Raw genomic sequence first — 15,180 nt, 5'->3', positions numbered from 1 at the left:
TCACAAGAATAAGAGATCAGTTTAGAAAACCTAATTTGAAGAAATCTCACATGTAAAAAAGTATGAAGCAGAATTCCTTGGAAACTCTGAGCAAAATATTTCTAAACATTGCTCCATGAAGTTTCTTTCCTGGCTGTCAGGAGGAAATTAGTGCCCCTAGGGTGGGGGCCTGCCAATTTTTCCTCTAAAGGGCCATATCGTATTTCCAGCTTTGTGGGCCTGGCAGTTCTCTGCCTTGCAGTTCAAATCAGCTGGGGACAATGCATAATTGAATGGGTGTAGCTACGTGCCAATAAAACTTTATTTACAAAAACACTTGGAGGACCAGATTTGGTCCACGGGATGAAGTTTGTCAACTCCTGCCCTGAAAGAAGTTACAATAGTGAGAGGAAGAGGTAAAATGGAAATCCTGAGCCCCTGGGTCCTATCCTAAGTAAAGTCAGAGTCCCCTGCCCCCTCCTTTCCTCCCCTTCTCCAGAGAGTGGGGACTGGGCTTGCAGAACACCTGCTCAGAGCTGGCCCTCTATGGTGGGTCCACCCAGCTGCCCTCATTCTGAGCAACAATGTGTATATAAAATGATGAACCCACAGAAATAGACCTACAGACACAGAAAACAGACTTACGGTTACCAAAGGGGAAAGGAGAGGGGAGGGATAAAATAAGAGCTTGGGGTTAATAGATTCACAGTACTGAATAGAAAATAGAAAAACAAGGACCTACTGTATAACACAGGGAACTATATTCAATATTTTGTAATAACCTATAAGGGAAAAGAATCTGAAAAACAGTTATATATATATATATATATATATATATATATATATATATACATACATATATATGGACTTGACCAACATGTTTGTTTCCATAACATCTTACAGAAAAATCTGAACGAACTTTTTGACTAACCCAATATATCTGAGGGTTTCCCTGGTGGCTCAGTGGTAGAGAATCTGCCTGCCAACGCAGGAGATGTAGGTTCGACCCCTGGGTCTGGAAGATTCCCTGAAGGAGGCAATGGCAGCCCACTCCAGTATTCTTGCCTGGAGAAGTGGATGGACAGCGGAGTCTGGGGGGCTGTAGTTGTGGGGTCCTAAAGAGTTGGACATGACTTAACGACTGAACAACAACAGCAACAAAAATATATATCTGAATCCCTTTGCTGTACATCTGAAACTAACACAACATCGTAAATCAACTCTAATTTAAAAAACAAACAAAAAAAGACGGACCTGATTGGTCTTCACCAAGTGGCAATATCAGGAGAGGCCCTTGTGGATCTTGTTTGGGAAACCCTTGGCTCTCTTTTTGAAACCATCTTTCACGCCCTTAGAATGGTTGTTTCTGCTTGACCCTCCTGAGGTCAGCACTTGTCCGCGTGGGTGTGTGTGCACCGCAGGCGCGGGGTCGGGGAAGGAGGGCCGCTTGGCGGGGACCCCCGGGGCCTCACCCTCCACGTGCCCCTCTCTGTCCCGCAGCACCGACCTGATGCGGATGTGCTGGCAGTTCAACCCCAAGATGCGTCCAACCTTCCTGGAGATCGTGGACCTGCTCAAGGACGACCTGCACCCCAGCTTTCCCGAAGTGTCCTTCTTCCACAGCGAGGAGAACAAGGCGCCCGAGAGCGAGGAGCTGGAAATGGAGTTTGAGGACATGGAGAGCGTGCCCCTGGACCGGGCCTCGCACGCGCAGAGAGAGGAGGCCGGGGGCCGGGATGGAGGGTCGGCGCTGGGGCTAAAGCGAAACTATGACGAGCACATCCCCTACACCCACATGAACGGGGGCAAGAAAAACGGACGGATTCTGACTTTGCCCCGGTCAAATCCTTCCTAACAACCCCTGCTAGTGGGGGAAGGGTTCCTGTCTACACTTCCCTCTGGTTCGAAGGCCTCCAGAAAACTCAGGATTTCCACCTAACTCTGCCACAGTGTCAAACGGAGCTCAGAGATCACGACTATCCATTTCAGTTCCTTTTCTGACTTCAAACGCAGTGGTTCCATTGCCTATTTGACTTGTCATCTGAGCACTTAACTGTGAACCTGGATGGGGAGGGGGTTTCCACGGCTGCTGTTCTTTTGGGCCACCGAGGTTTCAAGCCCAGATGTTATTATTATTATTATTATTTTCCCTAGTAGTTTAAAAGAAAGCATCTATTTTTACAAAGTTTTTTTTTTTTTTGCTGGTGTCTGAGCTACAGTATAAAACATAAATCTTGTTTATGAAACAAAAGTTAGAAAGAAACAAACCCAGTTCTAGTAGAATTCCAAGCTTTACAGAGTGGGCTTCAGGAAAGTATTTTTTCATCCAGGGTGAAGGATTGTTTTTTGTTTTTTTCCTTCACAAAACCAGTTCCTCAAATTGACCAATAGCTGCTGCTTTTGTATTTTGGATATGGGTCTGCAGTCCTGGTGTGTGGTTCATGTATGCACTTATGTGTGTGTGTGTGTGTGTGTGTATGCGCGCGTGTGCAAATCATGTGTGCTGAGTGGACACTTTGGGGATCAGCCCACGAAGGTTCAGCTCTCCTGGAGTATGTGAGCCCTGCTTCCTCCACCCCCGACCCCTTCCTTCTTATCTACTGGGAGACTGTGCCCTCAACAAATTTTTCTGTCCCAGATGGAGCCTCAGGATTCTACTCTCCCTTAACTTTGGTGAAAAATGTTTTCTGGGAGCCATGGGAGTCATTTGGAGTGATAATGGATCTTTTCAAGACCAAACAAAGCCAGGACATAGAAAAGATTTTAAAAAAGAAGAAGAAAAGAAAAACAAGAACTGAGATGATGAAGAGTTTTGAGAATATATTTGTAACATATTTAATTTTTAAAAAGAATCTCCAGTATCAGCCTCATAAATTATTGACCATTTCCTGGGGTGGGAGGTAGGGCGTATGGGTTTGTCTGCCTGTGTGGGGCAGGAGGGGCCAGGCACCGGTGGCCTTTTGCTTGGTCTTCAAGGCATCCATTTTTTTTGGGACTAAAGCCACGTTAGCTGCTAATCCTCTGGACATTGTGGTGAGGCCACACTGAGCGTGTGGGCGATGGGGTGTGATGGATGGTTTGGTTTCTGCTCTGAAAAGCTGAGCCCTGCCTTCAAACACACTTGTGGCTCCTGGATCTTCTGGTTCTCTGTGTGTACCTCTCAAGCTTCCTCAGCGGGATGTCCATGTCCCACAGGGATTGTGCAAATTTGGCACCATTAGATCTCAAAGTGGGACAGCACGGATGGACTTTGAAAACACTAGCAATATGAAGACGTGCCTGTCGGTCCCCTCCGCCCTCAGGGCATCCGACCATCCTCAGAACTGAGCTCCCAGAAGCTGCTCTGCGCCCAGTGACCTCAACTGGACCAGGTGTGAAGCCTGAGCTGAATTCTCAGGTACTTAACGATCGTGCAGTTCCTGAGAGTCAAGTCCAGAGGAGAAACCGCTAAGGACCTTCACACTACGGAGAGCATGAGAATGGGCGTGATGCCACAGCTGCTTCCCTTCTGGGGGAAGAATGACTGCTGCTCAAATACAGAACATGATGGACTCATTGCCATAGTTCATCCGAATCATCACCCACAGGTTATCTCTCGAGTGCATTTTCTCACGAGTCTAAGACTGCTTTCCTCCTCTTCTCAAGAACTGTGGGCTTCAAAACACCTGGGATGCCATGGTGACCTCCGAACCTTCTCAGTTCTTGATGAAGAACACAGGTAGACACGCATCCCAGTTGCCTCTGGCTATCTTATTTATACGATTTCAGAAATGACAGCATGTCAGAATATTTCCAGGGAGCCTCAGTGATTGGGTACAAGGAGCACAGAAATTATTTTCGCCAAATTTATTTTGTACATAGACGAGGATCTGTATGTAAGTTAAAAAGGAACGAAACACGTAGATCTAGGTATTTTGTTCTTTTCGTAGTAAATTTGTAGTGGCCATATACTACGGTAGCAGCAATTTTCACATTTTTCTAATTCAGAAAGGTTTTCTTATATTAGGGGAAAATTATTTATTTTAATATATAAAAATCACTGTAAAAAATCACTTTCATAAGAAATGGAGAGCATGTAAAAAAAAATTTTTTTTTCAAAGAAAAATAAACAGGTGAATGTGGGGTAATGATTTTTTTTTCCCAGCACAGTCTACCTCAGTGTATTGTTAGGATGTGGTTCAATAATGGACATCTTTGAGACTTCAGAATTCTGTCTGGATCCGATCTGAATCAGGGAAGATTCGTATCAGCTGATTCCGAATGTCAGGGACCAGTAAGAATTTTGAGGGAGGGAGTGGGGCTGAAGTACGGCTTTCATGTGAGCACAGATCCTTTTCCTGGCTGATAATATTCACCTCTGAATTTAATCTTCCTTTTTTGTTGTTGTTGTTGTTTGATCCTCCATCTATTGACACCATGGCCCTCAAGAATGAAGCAAGTTTCAGGCCATCACGATGTATCTGATGTATCCAGTTCTGAGCTACCCTTAGCTGATGAGGGAAGCTGCCGTGTTGAGACACAGACAGTCTTTGATCCAGCCAGCATGCTCCTTTCCCCTTAGAATCTCTGTGGTGCGTGAGCATCTAGGTGCCCTAGGCTCTCCATGGTTTATTTCCACTCTTTTTAGGCTGAGATGCTTTGGGTGGGGGACATATCATTATCTTGGGAACTTTACACACAAGCACTCAATGCAGTGTCTGTTTTTATTCTCTAAGTGGGAAGGGAGATATTGAGAATCTCAACCCTAAACCCACCGAGAGGCTGAACACATTTTTTTAGCAACAAAACCTTGGACCCTCTCATTTTGGTTTGGTTGACTTCAAGCTGATACGGTTTGACCTTAGGGACTTTGACAACCCATGTGTAAGCCTGGATGGAGCCAGCAGAAATGCTGTCGTACGCACCAGACCTCACTGCCCTTCCTAAACCTGTAGGCACCACCCCAGCAGAGTCACCTTTCTCCACTTGCCCTGGAGAGGTACTGTAAAGTGCTGGGCCTGCCCTTTGTGAATGGAATTTCCCTGACTTCATTTAGCTATCTCTGCTGCTGCAGTGAAAGATCAAGCAGGCTTGGATCACAGCCTCCTTTTGCATCAGATAATGTGGACTCTGTCAAAACAGAATTCAGTCCTCAAAATGGATGTCCTGGAGGATTGTAGTGATGATTATTTAAAAAAAAGCAACAAAGCCAGCTTTGGTTGAATTTTTTGTTGTTTGTTTTTAAAGGTGTCTCATTATTTTAAAAACCCCTTTTTGTATGTGTGGCAAAATCAACATATAGTAGTTCCTCCCTGGATCAGTGATGTCAAACGCACGTCTGGAAACGTTTGTATTCTGGGAGCTGTCCTGGGTGCTTTTCTGTCCTTTTAAGCTAGTAAGAAGCGAGAAGTGTTGCTGGTTCTCTGGCTAGATGTTGAGCACAACTGAAAGGAAATGTGGGAATTGATGCGAAGGTCTGCACAAACAACCCTGAGACCACTGGAGACTGCCTCCAATTGCTGGGCAGATCTCCATCTCTCCAACCAGAGCAGATGGTCTGCCGTGAAATGTGCTTGTTGGGTTGGGAGGTGTTTATCTGGAACAGCCATAAGGTTGATCAGTGGGCAGGGTTTGGCCCGTGCTCTCCATCTGGGTACATGAGTGGATGTGCTGTAGTCCCCCAAATGACAATCTTTTTCTTCTTTGTGGTGGGTAGAGGGGGTTCGAGTGCCACTTGACAAACAGGTGATTCAGAAATGATGATTTTGTTCGGAGTAGGGGGATGGGGTTGCGCTGATCATATATATATATGAATGATGCCCATAGAATGATATCCCTTCAGAAAACCTTCTGGAATGTTCTTGAGAATATTGATCTACACCAGAATTGAGGTTGGGAATAGAAAGTACAGATGGGCATTTGTTCTTTAAAAGACAGTAAGGAATGCAATGGACATTCCAAGGCTGTACCTGGAGGTGAATGTTTCCTTAGGGGTCCCCCAGAGACAGAGGGAACCAATGGCTTCTTGAGCTCACTGTCATCTTCTTATACCAGTCAAGGTCCAGAACCAGGCTCTGGTCACATTTTTATTTGGGTTTGGGCCCTAAAAATCCTTGTTAAAACTCAAATCAGGAACCCAGGGCTCTTGGTCCCATTTGAGAAGAAAGGAAACAGTATTCCCTCCCCCACCCCCAAAGCGAGTGTGTCCACACATATTCAGGAATGGCTCGTCTACTCTCTACCTTGTGTGCCTGGTGGGGTGGGGGCAGGGGTCCAAGCCCTGCCTGTCAGCAGCAGACACCTCCTGTGCCTCGGCTTATGCGGAAATCAACTCAGAGACACAAGACCCACTGAAAGCTCAATTCTTATATTTTTCAATGTTTTCCTATAAGAACCAAGTAGCACCATATACAGAATATGCCTTTTTTTTTTTAATATCAAAATTGCTCTGCATGTAAAATATGGGATAATTACCTGTTTATATGAAAATTCGGAATAAATTATCTGAGAATACTCTTGTTCCTGTGTGGTGTCCAAGCCAGGACTTGTGAACTGTGTTAAGCCGAATCCCTGGGGTGTTGTGGGTATTTGTTATGAGAGGAGACAAATCCCTAGGTTCTTCGTAACAGTGAATCAGGAGGTTAAATATTTTTGCCATCAGGGTAAGTGATAATCCACTGATCCATACCTGTACAGTTGAATCAACCCTTTACATACCGAGCTATTTCTATCCTAGTTGCTAAGGACCTGCCACCTCAGGGACCCCAAGCCTCCCCAGGTTCCAAACGCTAACCCTAAGAATACCAGGGAACCCCAAGATCTTGCTCCATTCCACCATGCTGGAGGCTTAGATGCAGAGTAGCTGGCCAGTGCAGTGTTTGCCACTGGCCCAAAAGAAGTCACACAGAGGAGCCCAGAGTCAGCCTCAGGGGAGGGAGGTCTGTCTGAGGGTTTCGGTTGAGGGTGTGAGTGAGAGTCAGTCCAGCAACAATCACCCACACTTCTCACTTTACCCTTCAGTGATTGAGGATGATAGACCTTGCTTCATCTGACCATGTGTGTGACTAAGTGTGTGTGGGCGTGCACGCTCAATCATGTCCAACTCTTTGCAATCCCATGAACTGTAGCCTGCTAGGCTCCTCTGTCCATAGGATTTTCCAGGTAAGAGTACTGGAGTGGGTTGCCATTTCCTTCCCCATGGGATCTTCCCAACCCAGTGTCTCCTGCATTGGCAAGTGGATTCTTTACAACTGAGCCACTGGGGAAGCCATATGACCATAGTGAAGATCAAATAAGGTAATATTTATCCCCCATACCCCTCCAGGTTCCTCACCACCAAGAAACTGATGCCACTGCTAGGTAGTAGCCTGAATTGTGCCTCCCTGGGTTTGTGAAATTCAATAGAAGCCTCTTGGGAAAGGGAAAATGTTTTTCTCCCCAGGAGAGGATCTCAACGATGCTTCAGTCTTGAGTGAGAAGCTGGGCGGGTGGTATCTTCTCAGAGGGGCCACTCAGACTCCTCGAACCCATGGCCAAGAGACGACTGCAGCTTTGGGTCCCTGGGACCCTGGCTCCAACTCAAATGTGAGCAGCATGACAGGTGAGATAGTTGTCACAAGCAAGAGGAAGCATATGGAAGCTTTGGTATCTCCAAACTTCTTGCAGGAGGGAAGTGATGGGGCTTCCCTGGTGACTCAGTGGTAAAGAATCCACTTGCCAGTGCAAGAGAGGCGGATTTAATCCCTGATCCAGGAGGAGCTCACAGGGTGCAGAGCAACTAAGCCCATGCACTGCAACTATTGAGCCTGTACTCTAGAGCCCAGGAGCTGCAGCTGCTGATTCCACTCACCCTAGAGCCGGTGCTCAGCAGCGAAGGAAGCCACCGCAATGAGAAGCGCGCACAGTGCAACTGGGCAGTAGCCTGCACTCACTGCAGCTAGAACAAAGCCCGCACAGAGGTGGAGACCCATAATGGCCCCAAATAAAATAAATAAATAAATTTTCGAAAAGACTATCCAGGAGACTTCCTAGAGGAGGCGGCATCCCAATGGGATGCTGAACTACAAATTAAAAAAAAAGAGGAATGTGATACTCTTAGCATGGATGACACTGTTGGTTGTGGCCTACACTCTGTGTGATGAGATCCAGATTTTCTAGCTGTGGATCTCCAACCTCCTGGGTGCTGCTGACTCATCCCCTGGGGTATGGTTCTACCCTCCCAACCCATGAAGCTGACTGTTCTGCCTGAGATTGGGTCCTCAAGGTGACTCACCCAGAATCTTCAATCTCACCTACCTCTAGAAGCCCTTGTTATAATCAAATTGCTGAGTTTGGGGTGTCCTTTCTGTATTCTGGCAGTTTGTGGAGTTCTCTTTATTGTGGCTTTTCCTCGCTGTGTGTAGGTTTGTACAGGTGGCTTGTCAAGGTTTCCTGGTTAGGGAAGCTTGTGTCAGTGTTCTGATGGGTGGAACTGTATTTCTTCTCTTTGTTCAGTCGCGCTGTGGGGAGGGAGGGAGGGAGGGATGCTGCAAACAAATAACACTGGCGTGCGTTCGCAGTGCCTCAGCCACACTGGGTCTGCCCCCGCTCACGGTGCGTGTAGCCTCCCTGCCCACACTGCTCGGGCTCTAGGTTGTTCCGCCGGGAACAATCCGAGGCTGGCCCTGGGTTGCATGTACCTCCCAGGTCCAAGCCGCTCAGGTTCAGGCACTTGGGTAGTCCTCAGAGGCGCAGACTCAGTTGGGCCTGAGTATCGTGCTCTTCCCAGGTCCGAGCAGCTCAAGTGATGAGGTGTTTGGCGAGGGCCAATGCTGCGACTTATCGCCTCCCCGCCACTCGGTTATCTGCCCTTGTTATAATCAGAGACTCACAGGAGGCCACTTTGGCTGACACCAGGCTGCACCACCCAGACCACCTCTTCAGAAGCTACCAGGGAGGTTGTCTGCTGGGGCTTGCAGTGAAGTCGTTCAGTTGTGTCCTACTCTTTGCAACCCCATGGACTGTAGCCTGCCAGGCTCCTCTGTCCATGGGATTTTCTAGGCAAGAGTACTGGGGCTCACAACTGAGTCCTTTTTGCCAGAACTTTCCAAGGCTTAAGGGAGCTGCTTGGTCCAACATTATGTCCCCTCCCTAGGAGAAGCCACATTTGATGACTGGCCAGGGATACAAATGCCTGACCCTTGTGCCTAAATACAAGTTGAGGGTTCAGTTGTGTCCCCCACTGCCTAAAAGAGATTATCTCCAAGTCCTAATCTCCAGCACCTTAGAATGTGAGCTTATTTGAAAATTACATTGTAGATGTAATTTGTTCAGGTTTAAGGTGAGGTCATCTTGGAGTAGGCTGGGTCCCTAATCTGATACGATGATGGCCCTTATAAAAGGGGGAAAATTGGACACAGACACACACACATACACACACACACAGAGAGCGCCTTGTGAAGATGAAGACAGGAACTGGGGAGAAGAGTCTGTAAGCCAAGGAATGCCAAAACCACCAGCAAACTGCCTTCAGGAGGAACCAGCTTGGCAGACACCTTGATCTTCAACTTGCAGCCTCAAAACATAAAACAGAAACAATATTGTAACAAACTCAATAAAGACTTAAAAAATGATCCACATCAAAAAAGTCTTTTAAAAAGGTAAGATAAAATACAAACAGATAAAAGTTCTTTGTGGCTACAACCCTGGAGTCCTTTTAGTCTCTTATTCCCACAGACTTGCTGGGGCTCCTCCAAGGTCTCCTCACCTCCACTGCATCTGAACTGACTGTCAGGACAGAAAATGATTCTAGTTCCTGTCCTCTGGAACATTCAGCTGGTCAGCACTCCTTGGCGTCTAGTTGTGTGGTTGTTACACCGCTAAGTTGTATCCGACTCTTTCTGATCCCATGAACTACAGCACACCAGGCTTCTCTGCCCTTCTTTAGCTCCTGGAGTTTGTTCAGAGTCATCTCCGTTGAGTGGGTGCTACCATCCAACCATCTCATCCTCTGCTGTCCCCTTCTCCTTTTGCCTTCAAGCTTTCCCAGCATCAGGGTCTTTTCCAATGAGTCGGTTCTTCACATCAAGTGGCCAAAGTATTGGAACTTCAGCATCAGTCCTCCCAGTGAATATTCATGGGTGATTTCCTTTAGGATTGACTGATTTGATCTCCTTGCAGTCCAAGGAACTTTCAAGAGTCTTCTCCAGCACCATAAATCAAAGCCATCAATTCTTGAGTGCCCAGTCTTCATTATGGTCCAACTCTCACATCCATACATGATGTTTAGAGCATAAACCAAAATTTTTTTTCTGCTTGGCTTCAGTCTCACTGTCTCTTTGTTTTCTCTGTGAGGTTGAGACATATTTTCGAGCTTTCTTTTTAGATGCAAAATGGAATGTGACATTTGGACAAAATGTTGGACCAAGACTGCTACCCATTGAAGCTACCCATCAGCTCATTTGAAGTCTCCTCTCCCTTCCTTGGAAAAATGTATCCCCAATTGTAAACTGTATCACAATCATCTAGAGGGTTTTGAAAATTCAGATGGCTCGACCTCAACCCAAGTGATCTGGGATGGGGATGGAGAATTTTCATTTCTAAAAGGTTCCCAGGTGATGTTGATGACACTATTACAGGCACCACACATTGAGAACAGGATTCTGGAACATCACCAAGCTGATGTGAGACAAGGACAGAAAGCTGAAGGTCATTAACCAGTGTCAAATCCACACCAGTTCATATAACAAACTATTCAAACACTAAAGCTTTACTTTCTGAAACATTTGAAACGGATCCACTAAACTATACTTATGCAAATATATCACTTTTTAAGTGATAAACTGCAATAAAAGAGCAATTTATTGGGATCCCAAACTTTGTCTCCATAACCCAATCACAAGATGTTAGTTACTATCAATGGTTTAAAATACAAACCTAATCAGTCACCTTACATTTATTTATTAAGATTTTTTTAATGTGGACCATTTTTTAAAGTCTTTATTGAATTTGTTACAATGTTGCTTTTGAACTGTGGTGTTGGAGAAGACTTGAGAGTCCCTTGGACTGCAAGGACAGCCAACTGTCAATCCTAAAAGAAGTCAACCCTGAACATTCACCAGAAGCACTGATGCTAAAGCTGAAGCTCCAATATTTTGGCCACCTGTTGCAAAGAGTTGACTCATGGGAAAAGACCCTGGTGCTGGGAAAGATTGAAGGTGGGAGGAAAAGGGGACGACAGAGGATGAGATGGTTGGATGGCATCACCAACTCAATGGACATGAGTTTGAATAGGCTCTGGGAGTTGGTGATGGACAGGGCAGCCTGGCGTGCTGCAGTCCATGGGGTCACAAAGAGTCAGACACAACTGAGGACTGAACTGAACTGAACAATGTTGCTTCTGTTTTAGCTTTCAGTTTTGGGGCCACGAGGCATGTGGGATCTTAGCTCCCTGAAAGAAAGTAAAGTGAAAGTGTTAGTCGCTCAGTTGTATCCAACTCTCTGTGACCCTATGCACTGTAGCCCTCCAGGCTCCTCTGTCCATGTGATTCTCCATGGAAGATTGCTGGAGTGGGTTGCCATTCTCCTCCCCAGGGGATCTTCCCAAACCAGGTATTGAATCTGTATTTCCTGCATGTCAGGCAGATTCTTTGTCACTGAGCCACCCAGGGATCAAACCCTCACCCCCTGCATTGGAAGCATGGTTTTAACAAAAACCACCAGGGAAATCCTTATCACCTTACTTTTAATTCTTCAGTTCTGTCTTCAGCAGATATTTATCCTGTTGCCCTATCATAATTAATACTTACTTCCCTTTTCATTCCCCAATATGTCCCAGTTGAGAGGGAAAATTATTTGATCTCCCTTTTTATAGAACATACATTATGTGCAAACTCTGAAGTAAAATCTGTGATCCAGAAATAAACAGACTTATTGCCCCGTTGTCATTACTTTGTTGACAAAGGTTCAACTAGATGAAGCTATGGTTTTTCCAGTGGTCATGTACAGATGTGAGAGTTGGACTATAAAGAAAGCTGAGCGCTGAAGAATTGATGCTTTTGTTGGAGAAGACTCTTAAGAGTCCCTTGGACTGCAAGGAAATCAAACCAGTCAATTCTAAAGGAAATCAGTCTTGAGTATTCATTGGAAGGACTGATGCTGAAGCTGAAACTCCAATACTTTGGCCACCTGATGCAAAGAATCAACTCATTGGAAAAGCCCCTGATCCTGGAAAAAATTGAAGGCAGAAGGAGAAGGGGACAACAGAGGATGAGATGGCATCACCAACTCAATGGACATGAGTTTGAGCAAGCTCCAGGAGTTGGTGATGGACAGGGAGGCCTGGTGTGCTGCAGTCCACGGAGTCACAAAGAGTCAGACATGACTTAGCAATTGAACTGAACTGATTGCCCCTGTTGATGTTACTCTAACCAAGGGGAAAGAGTTATGAAAAGCACACATTATGAAAAGAATTTATAACATGTTATATAGAAAGGGCAGAGGGAGATGAGGGTGTCAGAGGATGAGATGGCTGGATGGCATCACCGATGCAATGGACATAACAAACTTTGGGAGATGGTGAGGGACAGGGAGGCCTGGTGTGCTGCAGTCCATGGGGTCGCAAGGAGTCAGACATGACTGGGCAACTGAACAGCAACAACAATTTAGAAATAACTTCCATGAGAATACACAAGGTTTTCTCCAGCCAACACCAATAGAAATAGAACAACATGTCCTGTGTAACTTTAAATTTGGTAGAACACACAGTGAGGAAAGCCAACACAAATAGAGGAAACTTTTTTAAACTCTCTAATTTAACCAAGGAAATTTAATGTTATCATTCCAAAATGTAGCCCCATATGCTGGAGAGGGTGTGGAGATAAGGGAACCCTCTTACACTGTTGGTGGGAATGCAAACTAGTACAGCCACTATGGAGAACAGTGTGGAGATTCCTTAAAAAACTGGAAATAGAACTGCCTTATGATCCAGCAACCCCACTGCTGGACATACACACTGAGGAAACCAGAAGGGAAAGAGACACGTGTACCCCAATGTTCATCGCAGCACTGTTTATAATAGCCAGGACATGGAAGCAACCTAGATGTCCATCAGCAGATGAATGGATAAGAAAGCTGTGGTACATATACACAATGGAGTATTACTCAGCCATTAAAAAGAATACATTTGAATCAGTTCTAATGAGGTGGATGAAACTGGAGCCTATTATACAGAGTGAAGTAAGCCAGAAGGAAAAACATAAATACAGTATACTAACGCATATATATGGAATTTAGAAAGATGGTAACAATAACCCGGTGTATGAGACAGCAAAAGAGACACTGATGTATAGAACAGTCTTATGGACTCTGTGGGAGAGGGAGAGGGTGGGAAGATTTGGGAGAATGGCAATGAAACATGTAAAATATCATGTAGGAAACGAGTTGCCAGTCCAGGTTCGATGCACGATGCTGGATGCTTGGGGCTGGTGCACTGGGACGGCCCAGAGGGATGGTATGGGGAGGGAGGAGGGAGGAGGGTTCGGGATGGGGAACACATGTATACCTGTGGCGGATTCATTTTGATATTTGGCAAAACTAATACAATTATGTAAAGTTTAAAAATAAAATAAAATTAGAAAAAAAAAAGAATCAAGCACAACATATCATTTTCTTCTTTCTGAATCCTGGTAGATCAGCAGTAAAGAATCTGCCTGCAATGCAGGAGCTGCAGGAGATGTGGGTTGGATCCCTGGGTTGGGAAGATCCCCTGGAGGAGGGCATAGCAACCCACTCCAGTATTCTTGCGTGGAGAATCTCATGGACAGAGATACCTGGCAGGATACAGTCCATAGGGTCAAAAAGAGTCAGAAACAACTGAAGCAACTTAGCACACACTTAGCAAGCGTGCATGCTCAGTCACTCCATTGTGTCCAACTCTTTGCAACCCTATGGATTGTAGCCTATCAGGCTCCTCTGTTCATGGGATTCTCCAGGCAAGAATACTGAAGTGGGTTGCCATTTCCTTCTCCAGATTTTAACATTACAGCCCATCTAGTTCAAAAGTTAAATTTGATCTGCAAAAAGATTTTATAAGGTTTCCAATTGTGAGAAAGATCCACACAAAGTATTTTTAAGCTTCTTTAATGGATTTTCTGTCCTAGAGTTTGACTCATCTTTCTAGTGCAGTTTTAGATTTTGTTGCATGACAGAATTTCTATGTTTACATAATGTTTTGATATACTCTATCAGCAACCCACTCCAGTAGTCTTGCCTGGAAAATTCCATGGACAGAAGAGCCTGGAGGGGTATAGTCCATGAAGTAGTAAACAGTCGGACATGATTCAGTGACTGGGCATGATTCAGTGTGCACACACACACATCAGATATATGAAACTCAAAATTTCTTCCTGCTCATACTTTCCACCCCTCCAACTTACTGGTGAATTTTGGTGAGCTTTGACTTCTAATATAGATTCATATGATGAAAGTTGAGATTTTTTATTATCTGAATTTAATTGTAGCAAAAGGAATAATTCCCTCCCCCCATTGTAAAACTGCTCTATCTTTATTTAAAAATAAAGCTACGGGGACTTCCTAAGTGGTCCAGTGGTTAACACAGGGGATGAGGTTTTGTCCCTGATCCGGAAACAAGGATCCCACAGGCCACAATGAAGGGGGCAAGAGTGCAACTAAGACCTGATGCAGCCAAATAATTAAATGAATAAATAAATGTAAAGAACAAATAAAATAAAGCTATGTGTTTTATTTTTGTCAGAAGTGAAACTAAGCATTTAAGTGATTATGAAGATGTTGATTCCAGCAAAAGACTGGGTTAAAACTGCAAGACAGCTCAAGAGTATATATTCCAACAAAGCACAGTGTAAACAATACCGGAAAACTCCAAGACAGAGTTAAAAGAGAAGTGGAATGTGATTGAAGCAGGGAGCAGAGAGAGCCTGATGAGGAATTGATATCACAGTGAAAATATACACAAAGCATATTACAAACAGGTGAAAGACATCAACCCACACAATTAATTCAAAGGTCTTTAAGCAAAGAAAATACATGGGAAACAATAATGAGTTACACTGTGTCTAAAAATCAGAGTGAATATTAAAGATTTTAGAGAATATAAAGGTTAAATAAGCAAGAAAATGCTAACTGGGAATGTCTGAACATAAATAAGGTAGAGGTCAACAGAACACCATTTTTAAAGGATCAAAAATCATATCAAGTCAGAATTCT

At 44.8% G+C, this 15,180-nt stretch overlaps 1 protein-coding gene across 5 annotated transcripts in view; it reads left to right on the top strand.

The window, feature by feature from the left end:
- INSR (insulin receptor) overlaps positions 1-6,471 on the top strand; it is a 174,006-nt gene extending 167,535 nt beyond the window's left edge. For all 5 annotated transcript variants that reach the window (XM_070792007.1, XM_070792004.1, XM_070792003.1 and 2 more), the window contains one exon: positions 1,480-6,471. In XM_070792007.1, the coding sequence (XP_070648108.1) occupies positions 1,480-1,834 (355 nt within the window). In that variant the 3' untranslated portion in view covers positions 1,835-6,471. The remainder of the gene's footprint in view (positions 1-1,479) is intronic.
- Positions 6,472-15,180: the final 8,709 nt, after the last annotated feature.

The sequence above is a fragment of the Bos indicus genome, chromosome 7 (assembly GCF_029378745.1).
Source record: "Bos indicus isolate NIAB-ARS_2022 breed Sahiwal x Tharparkar chromosome 7, NIAB-ARS_B.indTharparkar_mat_pri_1.0, whole genome shotgun sequence".
NCBI classification, from domain to species: Eukaryota; Metazoa; Chordata; class Mammalia; order Artiodactyla; family Bovidae; genus Bos; species Bos indicus.
Note: the sequence above shows the minus strand (reverse complement) of the source record. Positions and strands in the feature narration are given on the sequence as shown.